The sequence below is a fragment of the Aricia agestis genome, chromosome 1 (assembly GCF_905147365.1).
Source record: "Aricia agestis chromosome 1, ilAriAges1.1, whole genome shotgun sequence".
Classification (NCBI taxonomy): Eukaryota; Metazoa; Arthropoda; class Insecta; order Lepidoptera; family Lycaenidae; genus Aricia; species Aricia agestis.
Genome location: NC_056406.1, coordinates 13,288,247 through 13,303,254, shown reverse-complemented (window position 1 = coordinate 13,303,254; position 15,008 = coordinate 13,288,247). Strand labels below are relative to the sequence as shown.

The 15,008-nt window shown below is 34.8% G+C and overlaps 2 protein-coding genes across 3 annotated transcripts; one reads left to right on the top strand and one right to left on the bottom strand.

Annotated features, from left to right (window-relative positions):
• Window positions 1–4,444: 4,444 nt before the first annotated feature.
• Window positions 4,445–12,416, bottom strand: LOC121725741 (intraflagellar transport protein 80 homolog). Of its 2 annotated transcripts, none has more exons than XM_042112833.1 (14): window positions 12,266–12,416; window positions 11,525–11,686; window positions 11,334–11,440; window positions 11,030–11,208; window positions 10,731–10,820; window positions 10,485–10,622; window positions 10,292–10,416; window positions 9,003–9,251; window positions 8,766–8,926; window positions 8,367–8,576; window positions 7,349–7,490; window positions 6,934–7,087; window positions 5,407–5,547; window positions 4,445–4,533 (listed from the first exon to the last, which is right to left on the bottom strand). In XM_042112833.1, the coding sequence occupies exons 1-14, from the start codon at window positions 12,358–12,360 to the stop codon at window positions 4,486–4,488; spliced, it is 2,001 nt and encodes a 666-aa protein (XP_041968767.1). In that variant the 5' UTR covers window positions 12,361–12,416; the 3' UTR covers window positions 4,445–4,485. The 2 variants fall into 2 exon arrangements, with proteins under 2 accessions (XP_041968767.1, XP_041968776.1); XM_042112842.1 differs by having other exon boundaries at window positions 12,318–12,366.
• Window positions 12,417–12,815: 399 nt separating this feature from the next.
• On the top strand, window positions 12,816–14,873 carry LOC121728885 (protein arginine N-methyltransferase 1). Its single transcript, XM_042117210.1, has one exon. It carries the CDS (start codon window positions 12,972–12,974, stop codon window positions 14,514–14,516), a length of 1,545 nt encoding a protein of 514 aa, XP_041973144.1. The 5' UTR covers window positions 12,816–12,971; the 3' UTR covers window positions 14,517–14,873.
• The last annotated feature ends 135 nt before the right edge of the window (window positions 14,874–15,008 follow it).

Here is a 15,008-nt window from a genome sequence, read left to right as displayed (position 1 = left end):
ATTATTAACTAAATTAGCACATACGAAGTCAAGCCATCGGTAAAATAACAAAAAATTTAGTAAAAATATAAACGTACCGATCCAAGGACAAACTTTTTTAAATGTCTTCACTTTTTTTGACGGCCTATAAAATTAATTTAAAAAAAAGCAAATTGGTCGAAAAAATTTGACCGATATATCGATATTTTTTTCGCGATATATCGAGACCGATATTGATATTTTTTCAAATATCGATGTATCGATATATCGATATTTTCTTTCAATTTCGACATCCCTATAATACGACACTTTGACAGTTTATGTACCTCGGAAAACCGGAACATAAAATGGCGGACCGGCCACAGTATTTTGATTTGATAGAGACCATTATGCCGCATCCACTTAAAAAAGTCAATGGGGGAGTCCGACCGAAAACAACTGACAAGTGCAGTGATACCAACTCTTTCAAACATTTACCCATAGCTGGGCATTAACTCGTTAACTTCCGTTGCCCATGGACACTCGCAGCATCAGAAGAGCTGCAGGTGCGTTGCCGGCCTTTTAAGAGGGAATAGGGTAATAGGGGAGGGTAGGGATGGGAAGGGAAGGGAATAGAGGAGAGTAGGGAAGGAAATAGGGTAGGGGATTGGGCCTCCGGTAAACTCACTCACTCGGCGAAACACAGCGCAAGCGCGGTTTCACGCCGATTTTCTGTGAGAACGTGGTATTTCTCCGGTCGAGCTGGCCCATTCGTGCCGAAGCATGGCTCTCCCACGTAAATCCGTTAATCGTTAATTAAAGAAATTAACACTTTGATTAACGGATTAACTTTTAAGTTAGAAAATCTTAACGGACACGTTTACTTCCGTTAGAATGTAGAAGTCCGTTAATCGTTAATGTAATGCCTACAATTAACCGCACAACACTGCGGCGTGGAGCGAACAACAGGTTTAGTCTTTAGACGTACAGTCTGTCAATAAAGAGTAGACGCAGTACAAAATTTTCTAAACGTAATAACGCTCAAAAGGTGGTCTGTATAATTCATATTATAATTTTATTTTATAATATTTGTGGTTTCGGATAATGATGGAGGATCGGCTCACGAGTCACGGCGCCCCTCTTGCCTTTCCACGGCGCACCACACTTTGGGAACCCCTGTTCTGACCTGTTAACTTCCAGAACCTAAACCAACAAGTTTTATAAGTTCACTAACGCCACAATATAGAAATGCAATTTTACACAAATTAACGGATTAACGATTAACGTTAACTTGTGTTAAGTCTTTAGAAATGTAACGCTGTAACGTTTTACGAAGATAACTTTTTTTGTAGCGGATTAACGATTAACGAAGTTAACTATTTGATTAATGGTGCCCAGCTATCACTGATCTCCATTATACAAGTACGCTGGATCTATGATACCCACTTTTTTTGTGCCATTTGAAGCGGAATCAGTGCCCCCATTATAAGGACAGAGAACTAAATTTGACGTATCCATTGGTAACCATGTATTTATTTTAATTCTCTATGGCTTAATCGGGTTAATAAAGGGTGTATGTTATGTAAAACACGGTACAAAAAGGGATGTGGGGTTGCATTTCACAAGTAAGTGATTTTAACAGCTCATTTCTACGATATTAAACTTTTATTGATAATATAGGTACTTAAAAATGTGGCACTAATCTTATTATACCGTATTCACCACATATTTACCTTTGTTTTACCGATTTTTGATAAACAATAAAATTCAATAGTGCTGGAGTTTTCTGTCGATAAAACTTATCGATATCTATAATAATTGTATTGAAATCTCCGATAACCGATTTTTATTAGCAAATACATATTATGCTCTTAAAATAATTGACAGGTTTCCGTCTGACGAAGGAAGACTGGAATTATGGTTGAAAAAAATTAAAAAGCCTGGTTGGCGTCCGAAAATTGCTACTACCGCTTGCCGTTACTATTTGAAGTGTACAAACGTTCTCTGTGAAAATACAAGGCGCAAAACTACCATTTGATCGTGATTATGTTTGGAAAATTTATTTCAGCGTCTACTCTTTCTTGACAGACTGTAACTGTGTAACGGTAACTAATAAAATATAATGTTAAAGTATCGCACATATATTTTTATTATCTATATCTATATAATATATAAAACTCAAAGGTGACTGACTGATTGACATAGTGATCTATCAACGCGCAGCCCAAACCACTGGACGGATCGGGCTGAAATTTGACATGCAGGTAGATGTTATAACGTAGGCATCCGCTAAGAAAGGATTTTGATAAATTCCAATGACAAGAGGTTGAAATAGGGGATGAAAGTTTTTATTTAATAATACTTCTTAACGCGAGCGAAGCCGCGGGAAAAAGCTCGTTATTTATAAATACCTTACCTACTCCACCCCAATAAAAAAAGTATTCAAACGTTCCATATTTATTGAATGGATCGCATTATCCAATTAGTTAATTTCCCTCGCACTTCTGCAATCAGCGCCAAAATGGTGAAAATCAAATGAGATAAAGTAAATCGATAAAAATTGGCTTGCCAGATCCATAAATAAAAAAGGAACTTTTATATTATTACTAGACTTTCCGCGCGGCTTCTCCCACGTAAATATCTAATTACACAGACAAATTGGTCCACAAAACATAGCCTATATAATCCTTCACGTTATACATTCCCTCGCTTTTTCTACATTTTCCTCTATTTCTTAGCTCCTATTAGTCTCAGCGTGATAAAATATATAAAATGGGCTGTCTAACACTGAAATAATTGTTCAAATTGGACCAGCAGTTCCTGAGATTAGAGCGTTCAAACAAACAAACTCTTCCGCTTTATAATATAACGAGCTATTGCCCGCGGCTTCGCTCGCATTAAGAAGTATTATTATATTCAAACTTTCATCCCCTATTTGAACCCCTTGGGGTTGGAATTTATCAAAATCCTTTCTTAGCGGATGCCTACGTTATAACATCTACCTGCATGCCAAATTTCAGCCCGATCCGTCCAGTGGTTTGGGCTGTGCGTTGATAGATCACTATGTCAATCAGTCAGTCACCTTTGAGTTTTATATATATAGATATGATGAGATTAGTTAGGGTCTAATCACACAGAACACTTATTCAGCTTTGTTCAGCTTTAATACGATACACTGTAGCACTACTTTGATAATATTAGAAATGAAATTAGAAAATACAATACAACAAAGTTTTCGTCAGAAGCTTATCTTCAGTTTTGTTTTTAGTTTTTCGTAGTGCTAACTGCTAAAAATAAATGGATTATAGATAGGTGCTGACTGCTACTTCACGTTATCTACGTATGAAATCGTTGTTAATTTATTACGCCTATCTAAATTACGGAGAGGAAGTCTGTAATCTTTAATACAAATATGTAGCGTTTGTATTATTCAATTTAATATTTTTGTCCTAATGGCCGACATTATCTGAATCTGGAAACATTTCATCGATAATAGAAAAGACAGTTGTACATCACTAGTATTAGTTCCCAATACTCCCACTACTGCTATCAGCGCCAATATGGCGACATGATGCCGACTTTCAAACGTCATTTTTACGTCAAATTTAGTTCCTATCCCTAATCATGGGGGAGCTGATTCCGCTTCAAATAGGCACAAAAAATAGCTGTCATTTCAAAGGGTATCATCAGTCCAGCGTACTTGTATAATGGAGGTCAGTGCCAGCTATGCATTTACTCCCTTAATGTTAGGGCCAACCTACACGTACCACAACCACACGACAACCACACCACGTGGTCGGGCGTATATTTCGTATTGTAAATGAACTAGACCATTCACACGTACCACATTTTGCAGTCGTTGTCGACCACTTGTCAAATACCGACCACATCGCAACCACGGACGACCACGTCGCAACCACATCGCAACCACAACATTGCGTCGATGCAACGACAGTGCGCGCATACCGCCCGCGCTCCTCCCCCCTCCATTTCATTGACATTCGTACGTAACCACATCGCAACCACTGGCGACAACGCAACCACGTCGGCATTTTATCGGTACCACAACGCAACTACAAAAAGCTGCAGCGACACCATTCACACGTAACCACTTCTCGACGGCATTTTGTCGTTGCGATGTCGTGTGGTTGTGGTACGTGTGGGTTAGCCCTTAGGGTAGGTTGCACCAGAGGCACAGAAATCAGAATATTATCATAATAGTAGTACAAACTACCAACCCAGAGGCGTAGTTATAGTAATTATATAAGGTTAAGGTTATCGTCAAATATTATGGCGTCCATTAAGGACTTTTACTAGGGATTTGACAGTTCACTTGACATTTTGTTATGGTTAAAGTTAAAGTTATACGAGTATAATACAATTTCATTAAATTTTTATTATTATTATTATTATTATTATTATTATTATTATTATAAAATTATCAATTAAAAAGGTTTTGATTAATAAAAATACTAATTTAGGATAGTAGCTAATCAAAATTTATTCAACCGTTATTCACATGAAATATTATAATGCTGCTACTTCGTCACTCGGCAACTTTTCTGGAATTGAGCTCTAGAACAAAAAATGAACCTCGGGATAATATTATAATATTATTGGAATAATTTAGAAAAAACTTTTAAAATATATGAAGAGCACAGGGAAAGAACGATCAAAGTCACCCTAAAACTGCTTTGAGGTTAATAATGCCATCTAGTTCGTAAGACGCTAAGCTTGCCTGTCACTAAGCATGAAAAGAATATAAACGTACAAAGTCACGATAAATTACGTTTTATTTTTTTACATAAAAGTTATTAGTGATCATAGTCTAACGGCCATTCCCAATATTTGATCTATCTCTGGTTTTGCCCTACTAGAGATAGGAATAGCTCACAATTGACATAAAATATATGTCTCTAATGTCAATTGTGAGCTATTCCTATCTCTAGTAGGGCAAAACCAGAGATAGATCAAATATTGGGAACGGCCGTAAGCGGTAAAAGTTAAAAACGATCAGAGTCCGAGGACTTTGATCGTTCTTATAAGTTTTCGAACGAATAGTCAAACGTCAGTTGACGTTCTCATGCTCTGTGACATTTATATGATTTATATGATTTAGGTTTGGCCCTGAACTGGAAAAATATTAAATAAATCTCATTAAAAATATACAATATTTTTATTTTTTAGTAAATAATGAAACCAAAGTATTAGCAGTGATTTCAAGACAGAAATTATTATTATTGTGTAATTTCTTTATAAAAAATGACTTTGATTATTCTTTCCCTGTACTCTTCATATTACTAGGTACAGATACTCTTTTTTTGAATTCAGAAATTTTGTAAAATCAGAGTTATAATGAAAGTGATAATATTATAATATTAGAAGTATAATGTCGTTGAGCCGTATGCAATAAATAATATAATATTTCAAAGTGAAACATAAACATACCCTCAGATGTTGTATGTATGAGACTTGGTAATATTGACGAATTGAGCAAAATGCTTCTTCTGCTACTTGAAGTTGATTATATTGCCACGCTAAAATAGCAAGACAGGCCCAAAGCGTTTCATCTTCTACTGTACGACAGAGCTATAATAATAAAAAATAACAAAACTACAGTCTGTCAAAAAAGTCATGAAATTAAAAAGTGGCAACATCGTAGTGTCATCCCTTTCAAATCAATCTAAGAAAAAAGGGATGACACTACGATGTTGCCATTTTTAATTTCATGACTTTTTTGACAGACTGTAGAGTCTAGAGTAGGAGCCATTAGAAGCCAGACCTTCGTCATTTTATAAAAGCTGAAAGTTTGTCTGTCATGTCCCCTATAGGGGTAAGATCGACTATAGTTTGTGCGTTTTAAGATGATATGCGTGACACATTATAATTGAAAATAGTAGGGAAGTTACCTAACAAAAATTAATCGATAATTTAAAAATATCTAATCACTTCGTAAAGGAATTGCAATCGAAATAATCGATTTCGTACTGACATTTCAGTAGTTGCGGCGATTTAAGAGGATACACCAGGGGCTAGAGAAATGAAAAAAAAAGTACGTGTAATATCTATAGCTGTCTCCCTTACCTCAAGCCTATACCGCAGAACGCGATAGAGACAACTGCAGAAAATCAACGATTCGTTGTCCCCTGATTCCTTCTCCAAAACTTAACCGATTTAAGAACTTTTTTTATTAAATATTTAAAAAAGGCTTGAGCTGTGTTGATGTTTTTTTTTTGTATAATCTAGCCAAATCTGTTTTCTGGATGTTTGAACACAGCGGAAAATCTGGCCATTTTTTTGGGTTTTTGAACGTTCATATCTTATTTAATAATTAAATTATGAAAAAAAAGAAAACATAGGGACATTGTATTAGTGGCCGTTGATATTCAGGAAAAAAATTATAACTCTACTAGCATTATCCAGGGAGGAAACAGGGGACAACGTTTGTATGGAAAAAAAGGGCGGTGTGCACTCCTCTTAAGATGGCCCGCCTTTTTTATCGATTTGATTTCGATTCAACAGTGTCAATCTCTATAGACATAGGTTCCGTTTCATGCATCCGTCTCAAATGTTTTCGTAACAATAATTTTATACTCTTATTTCACAGTTAATAATATAATTTTATATTAATATGTTAGCATTTAGAAACATTTCATTTTTATTTATTTACAATTATAGGAAACATTTGTTTTTTTAGATGAAATATAATTTATTACATTTTTTTTTTTTTTTTTGTTTTCCTGTAAAAAAATCCGTAGCAAGGAATATGAGAACTGTCACCCATATCATCATAAAACGCACAAACTATAGCAACTATCGAGTTTCGGTCGCGGTTGCTTTAGGAGTTACCAAGTGATGAGTCTACCTAACCGTCGTTAAGTCTAAAGCACTATAAGAGATTCGATGTATACTTTGGGCGGTTTCATGATCATTGATCACTATTATAATTTTTTTTATTAATATGTATTTAAATACCTGTAGAGCTTCTTGCCATTGATTGACAGAGAGATGTTTTAACAACTTTTCGGGTAACACAGCTAATGATATGTGAAACAATGAACCGTTTCCTCTGCAAATAACTGCAATGCCCTCGTCAATACTTATTAAAGCTGGATTGCGGCCAGGATCACTTAAACCATAATATTATCATAAATAAGTATTGCGATTTTTATGAATGTGCTGAAATATCCTGAACTGAACTTAATATTGCCATGTAACGTATGTGACTTTATTTTAAAGCAATATTTCACATTACGATAATCATTATTTATCCTACCACTCCTACCCATGTGGCCTTAGTGAGATCTTACCTATCTTGCAATATTAAAAAAAGAAAAGGCCCGTAAACCACGCTCTAAGCTTAAAGAACTTAGTTGCCGCAGTTACTTACATTATTTCTTTAGTTATAGTTGTGAGGGTTAACCAATCGGGCTGCTTAGCTTTTGGGCAACACCAAGCAACAACAGAGTTTGCTCTCAATCCAACTAGTAGATCTGTTTCTGGACTCCATTTAATGCTTAAAACTTGAGAGCCTGAAATAAGATACTCAGTAGGTATTCCATTACTAAAAAAATATTATTATATAAAAAGTAGTGACTGGGGTGGGCTACACCGGGTGTCATCTTTTGTTGGGGTGACACCCACCCGGTCTATCAAAATCAAATCACTAGCACAAAAAATATTTTTCAGGGTTTCCTCCACTAACACAGCTATAGCTCAGCTCTATGTATGCCCCGTCCCATACTCGCGATCTTTGACGTCTCAGTTGCAACATTTCTCATTTGTTTCGTGAAGTGTGTTTTTGGCGTGAATTGTTTAACGTGTATTGTTCTATAGTGATAGATAATAAAAAGAAAAAAATATATATTTTAGAAACTTAAATTAAACTATTCTTCACGGCTTTGCAATTTTGGAATATTATCCATCGAACACAAGGCAATACAAAATATAATTGACGATCATAGAGTACCTAATAAATATACTATGTATGGCTATTTTAACTGTCTATCAATTTCTTTTCTGTCTTAGTTATTATTGTGTTTGTTATTTCTTCAATATTATAAAACATAATCCATGACGTCCTTTATCATATAAAATTTATTGTTTTTTACTTTCGATGGGGTCATCCCATTGGGGTGACACCACCAACTTCCGCACCGGGTGCCACCCAAGGCACAAGCTATAGCTACGCCACTGCAGCGAATACAATATTATCATAACATAAAAATCTTTCTTTGTCTGTCTTTGTCTGATCTATTGGAAAACTCGCATGAGTTATGAAAAAGCACATAGTTATCGGTAGATAGTTTTTAAAATGAATTAATTGATATTAATTCATTTTAAAAAATATCTTGCTTATAAAAAAACTTTAAATACAAATTAAATACAATACGTTTTTAATAGCTTACCTAGTTTAGTAAATTTTGGCTTAGGATCTTTTACTGTCACAACATACAAATCTCTGTTATAATCTAATAAGGCCAACTGCCTATCATTAATAGGTCCTGTTTGACTCAGTGATATATCGGAAACCGTCATCTTGTGGGTCACTTTTGTTACAGTATTATCAGATGAGCTGCGAACTATTAACCCGGTGGGCAAATCAAACACGTGAATGGCTGAAACAATAATAAAATTGTGCACAATTACTGAGATTGAAATTTTATGGAATAACAATATATTATATATCTAATATACTGACCATTATATCTACAAAAACCCACTGTACCTACGCAGAATATTGTGACATGAATAAGCTTTGTCCACTTTGAAGCTAAAATTAGAAGTGAAAACCTTCTATCACTTACTTTTGGTATTGGTCTGATCTACAAGAGCTAAAGTATCTGGTCCTAATGTTACGGTGGAACGACTGATCGTCTCAGGACGTGAGCCATAACGAGGACTCGCAAGGAGTCTACCCATATAGCTATAAACGGAAATTCCAGAGCGTTCGATTATGCAGATGCACCTGAAAATACACAGTTTATGTAATAATCGCTTCCTGTTTCCTACTTCATGAAAAAAAGTTTAAAAACAATAATTACTTTTCAGCAAGTAAAATCAGGCTAACAGTGCCGTCTTTCAGATCAAAAGTAACAGGCGTATTCCACGAGGTTAACTTATGAATGAAGCATTGTTTCACTGTAGTTACAACTAAATGGTTGAATCCAAGTGCTATCTGTATTACCCTATCAGGATAATCTAACTGGTCGCTTTGATCTGCCATGATGTCTTTAACTGTTACAACCTTTCGTCCAGTTTGTGTGCAAGCAAAGTTTTTCCACGTATATTCTCTAAAATAATTCAATAAAATATGTCAGTGTTGACAAAATATCCATAGGTACTTAATAACGTTATTATTATTATTGTGGCCATCATCAAGCTACTTTATTTCAGACCACAATTACAGACATCTAATCTTAAAATTTAGTTTGATATCATTTTTAGCAATATTTCGCGAAATAAACCTCAACTTACGACAACCTACCTCCGTAAATGAGTGAGTGTACACATAGGCATGCGTACAGCACCTCCCTCCTCTCACTCCTCACCCACCAGTGTGGGAGAGGAGGGAGGCGCTGTTGTGCATTTACTTAAAGGTTGAGGTTTATTTCGCGGAATATTGCTAAAAATAATATCAAACTAAATTTTAAGCTATGGATTTCCGCAAAGTAACGCCTGATTCTATTAACTATTAACGACATCTCATCTATCTACTTCCATTGTCCTATTAGTTTACCTAAAATATTCGCATAGTGTCTCTACAATGGTAGAGACACTATGCGAATATTGTAGGTCGATCAACATTTGCAATACAATAAAATTGATAAAATCATGTCTAAATTTACTTGTTTCATTATATTATAAACTCAACTCAAACTTAAACTTTTTTATTCAGAATAATTTTTTGCAAATGTTCTCTGAAAGTCTACATGATGCCTACCACCGGTTCGGGAACTAACCCGGCGAGAAGAACCGGCGTAAGAAACTCGCACGGGACTCGCACCCATAAGAGGATGCCATACGACATTCTACTATGAAAATAACTGAAATAAACTAGTCTTGCTGTGTCTTCGTCAGAAATTTCCGGTATTTTTCTGACTGCGTATGCTGCAGAACTGAGCCTATCTGCAAGATTAGCAATATGAGGACCCCACTGTAATTTACTGTCTAGTGTAATGCCTAAGAATACAGTCCACCAAATTCATCTTCTCATCATTTAATAGTAAATTGGTTTTAACTTGCCTAACGTTGGGCAAAGTAAATTTTAAACGTTTAGTTTTCTTAGAATTTAGAAGTAAGTTATTAACGTTATCAAATAGTATTTATTTACCTATCAATAACATGCGCAAATAATACGTTTCCATTAGCACAAGCTGCTGCTACCTGCGTCCCATCTGATGACCAGCCTAAGCTATAAATACTGCCAGTGGATGGTCTGTCCATACTGTGAGACCACTAAAATAGAAAAATATTATTTTGCTACAAATGTTACTTTTCGAGAGTAAATTTTGTTACGTGCTTACCCCATTAGCGTTGCAGAGTCTTATTAAATTGAAACTGCCGATAACGAACATGTCACAAGCAGGTGACCAGCTTACGCTTGTGATGGGCTGGTCGTGTTTCACGCTGACTGATATTTGCTGTCCGTAAGAATCCCAAATCTATGGTATAATAATTTAGTATAAGCCGACGTCATAAGCAATAATAGAAATAAATACTAATACTAATATTGACTTATAAAAGTTCTTCTACCTGATAAATGACTGTACCTTAGAATATCCGTCTTCTGATCCAGATATTATTAAAGTTTTGTTCGCATTCCACGCCACACATACTATAACGCCTTCATGGGCTTTCCACTACAAAGTAATATTACGTATAATTAATAATAACTAAAAAAACTAAATTCATCTTTTAGACTCATTTTAGGATTATTTTAAGGAAAATATTGTATTAACTTAATACTTGTTATTTGTTGCAACTAAACATAGTTATTAATAATTTATAATAATAACAATAATAATTCATTGCCACAAATAGCAATTTTATTGAATATAATATAACCTACCTTCGTTATTTTGGAATTTGAATTTAAATGTTTTATTATTAGGAAATTTCCTTTACTATATAGTATTGACCCACTATCAGGACTCCATGCAACACCATAGCAAGGTAAATCAGACTGTATGACGGTAGAACGTAAAAGGCCATTTCGAGACCAAATCTTCACTAGGCCATCTTCTCCGCCTTTAAAAAGAATTGAAGAGTTGTTATGAAAAAAACGTTTTAAATAACTTTCATTTAATATTGTACTAATGCAAATATTATATTAATCACTATGAATCTTTGAATAAAAACCCAAATGGGATAACCTGTCAGAAGGCCAGCACCATCCGGGCTCCATTGTGCTACTAAACATGCACCTTGGTGAGCTACTACGCTTTTCTCTATTCTTCCATTATTGTTGATAATGTGAAATCTGCAAAGACTCGTTATAATAATTATTGTGCATGTTATATTGGAATCAAGTAAGTAACTTAAAAAAACTATTTATTTGTATTACCTGCCATCAGCTGTCGCTATTAAAATGACATCTAGCTGGTGTTTTGGACCCCCAGATTTTGGAAATAAATTCATGCAGGTTGGAAAAAAATCTTCTGGAAATGTTGCAACTACTACACATTCATTGCTTGCAACATTCCATTTCAAAAGTTGATGGTCGTCTCTAAATATAATTTTAAAAATTTTAATAGCGTATAGGTATAATAATAAATGAAATACCCTTAGAATGAGAGTAACTTATAGCCAGCTTTTAGTGTTACTAATACAAGCTAGGCAGGTTACTCTCATCAGTGGCGGGGCAAGACCTAAATTTGATGTGCGAGGCCCCCTGATGGATGACGGATTTGTTGAGAGAATTTTTGACCTTCATAAATCCTTAAAAAACCTCGTGGTTCCTTAAACCACGAGGCCTTATAGATCCCGAGGCCGTGGGCGGTCGCCCACGTCGCCTACGCCTTACGCCGCCTCTGACTCTCATTTACTTAATTAAGCTATGACTGTGACTCCTCTACTTAATCTGTTTTATTGTTAAGGTTCGGTAAATAATTAATAAGTATTTTAATGAGTACCTAAACTTTAAAACATTATAATATTATCAATGTTTTGACATTTTGAAAGGTTTATGAATTAACCCAATTAATTAATTAAATCATAAAGTTAATACACCTATTAACTTTATGTTCATAATGTTTACGAGACCGCGACTGACCTACGGTCTAATAATATTAATAGTTCTACTTGCCCACAAGAGAATACGTCTTCAGTATTATTCCAACTAACACAAGACACCACACCTAAGTGCTTAGGCTCTTTGAATGCAGATATTTTCAATTTCATTGTAAATTTTCTTCTACGGTTACGATATTTTAATAAAAGTAAACAGGGGGGTGAGCCAAAATCTTTTCGTTTTCGCTTCGTTATAGAATCGCCGATGAAAATGTATGGAATTGAATTAGTGTTATGTCTTTCGTTTCCATAGAAACTTCAATAAGGCTAAAATGCATGCGGGAGGGTTGTGCGAGGCTGGGCTTTGACTTTGGACTGGATTTATTGGACAATAGCAATACCGATTCCTGAGAGGTGTTCCTCTGGCGCCTGTTATGAGAATCGGGAAATCTTAAATAAACAAGTTTGAAACAAGTATTTTTTGCGTTGCGCTCTAATGTCGCCAAGGAAAACAAATAATAATTATTGTAAAGTGGCAGCACATTGATAAACTGTCAAAATGTGGCAATGTGTCAACTGTCACATCACAAAAAAAAAAAATCAATGTCAATTGTCACATTTTATTTACAGTATCCACATGGTTTTAAATTACATAGGTATTATAAAAAATGTGTTCATAGGTAGATTTTTAAGTGAAAACTAAAGCAGTGATTTCAACTTCTACTGTGTTTAATCATAACCTAAGTCTTTCTATACGAATTCCGAAATAAGAACTTCCAAAAATGTCGGATGTTCCAGACCTCAGTTCAGACGAAGAGCAATTTGTTGAAGATGAGTGGCAAGAAATGGAAACAAGCGACCAAACTGTGAAGTGCTTATTTTGTCCAAGTAAATTTCCTACTATAGAGGAATGTTTAGGCCACTGCGAGAGATCTCATAACTTTAATTTAATTACACTAAAAGCAAAATTCAACATGGATTGTTATTCATATATAAAAATGATCAATTACATTAAAACACATAGTTGTAGTTCTGCGGATATCATAAATACAGATAGACCACAATGGGACAGTGAGCAATATTTAAAACCAGTGGACAATGATGAGTGGCTGATGTATGATTTTGATTCCCTGGCCGAGGCTCCCAATTCCCCCAAAACTTATCATGCCAATGTTGAGAATGGATTAGTTACTTTGTCGCAGGCTCATTTTACAGAATTGCAAAGAACTATTAATACATTGACTAAACAATATGAAGAAAGTCAAAACCATCTGCAAATGGCTAAAGAAGACATGCAGAAAATGAAGGAATCAATGAAAAATTTGGTGGAAGGTGCAAGCAATATAGACGTAAACATTGATTCCGTCGGTAAAGTGCCTTTAGAGAGTGATGAAGGATATTTTAGCAGTTATGCACATTTTGGAATTCATTACGATATGTTGTCAGATAAGGTTCGTACTGAAAGTTATAGAGATGCTATTTTAAATAACAAGGATTCTGTAAAAGACAAGGTAGTCTTAGACCTTGGATGTGGTACGGGTATTCTGTCCATGTTTTCAGCTACTGCAGGAGCAAAGAAAGTGTATGCTCTAGATCAGTCGGAAGTCATTTACCATGCTATGGATATAATCAGAGAAAACAATCTTGACAGCACTATAACTACTGTAAAAGGAAGACTCGAAGATACTAAGTTAGAGTCAAAAGTTGATATCATTGTGTCAGAATGGATGGGATACTTTTTGCTATTTGAGGGAATGTTGGACAGCGTCATATACGCCAGAGACAATTTTCTCAACCCTGGAGGAATTTTGCTGCCGAATAGATGTAACATTAGCTTAGTAGCCAATGGTGATATGGATACTCATAATAAGTTAATACAGTTTTGGTCAGATGTTTATGGATATAAAATGAATTGTATGAAATCTGAAGTGGTAAGAGAGGCTAGCATCTCTGTTGTGGATAGTAAGCATATTCTTTCGGAACCGTGTGTTGTGAAAGACATAGATATCTATACATGCAATACTGATGTGATGAATTTTACATCTGACTTTAAACTGCCTATAATCAGTGATGGGAGCATTACATCTCTAGTTGGGTACTTTGATACATTTTTTGATATGCCCAATAAAGTATTTTTCTCTACTGGTCCACTCAGCACTCCGACACATTGGAAGCAGACTGTTTTTTATTTTAGAGACTGTATTAAAGTAAAAAAGGGTGAAATTGTGGAGGGTAATATTACATGTAAGAGATTGAAAACTGATGTTAGAGGTTTGTCAGTTCAGATAAATGTATTTGGTAAATTACATAAGTTTGTACTGAGCTGATTTATAGATTTTATATTGCAAATATGCTATTGCCTCTGCCTTCGCTTTTCTGTTCTTTAAAAATAAATATAAGATGCCTAGGAAAGAAATCAGGTTGACTGAATTTTGTTGTTTGTGGCCAAGATCTTAGAGCATTTTTGTATGCTAATTGGGAGTATTGTCAATATTATATATTATGTATGTATTATCCAATGTAATGCTTTGGAAAAGTTTGTGAATATTGTCTTGAAACTGTACAACTTCAAAAATACCTTTATGTTGAACTTTTAACTGGCCCTTTTCAAGTTACTGCCATTTACTTTTTATATTTTTATGAACATAAAAATGTAGTTTTATAGTACAATATATTAATAATATTTGATAAAAAATTACAGGTGCATTTAGCTTCACACAAAAGTATGACTTTTGGGTGTCCTATTGTATAGAATATAGATATATTATTTTGTGATTTTTTGTTAGAAAATAGTCAAAACAGATTAATTCACTGAACCT

Bases quoted from the DNA above. Each gene is read 5' to 3' on its own strand.
- LOC121725741 (XM_042112833.1), bottom strand. From the start codon at position 12,360: ATGAAATTGAAAATATCTGCATTCAAAGAGCCTAAGCACTTAGGTGTG. The intron at 11,209-11,333 runs GTTATCCCATTT...TTCTTTTTAAAG, and splicing joins TGGTGCTGGCCTTCTGACAG to GCGGAGAAGATGGCCTAGTG. The intron at 10,417-10,484 runs GTAAGCACGTAA...TTTCTATTTTAG, and splicing joins GACTCTGCAACGCTAATGGG to TGGTCTCACAGTATGGACAG.
- LOC121728885 (XM_042117210.1), top strand. From the start codon at position 12,972: ATGTCGGATGTTCCAGACCTCAGTTCAGACGAAGAGCAATTTGTTGAA.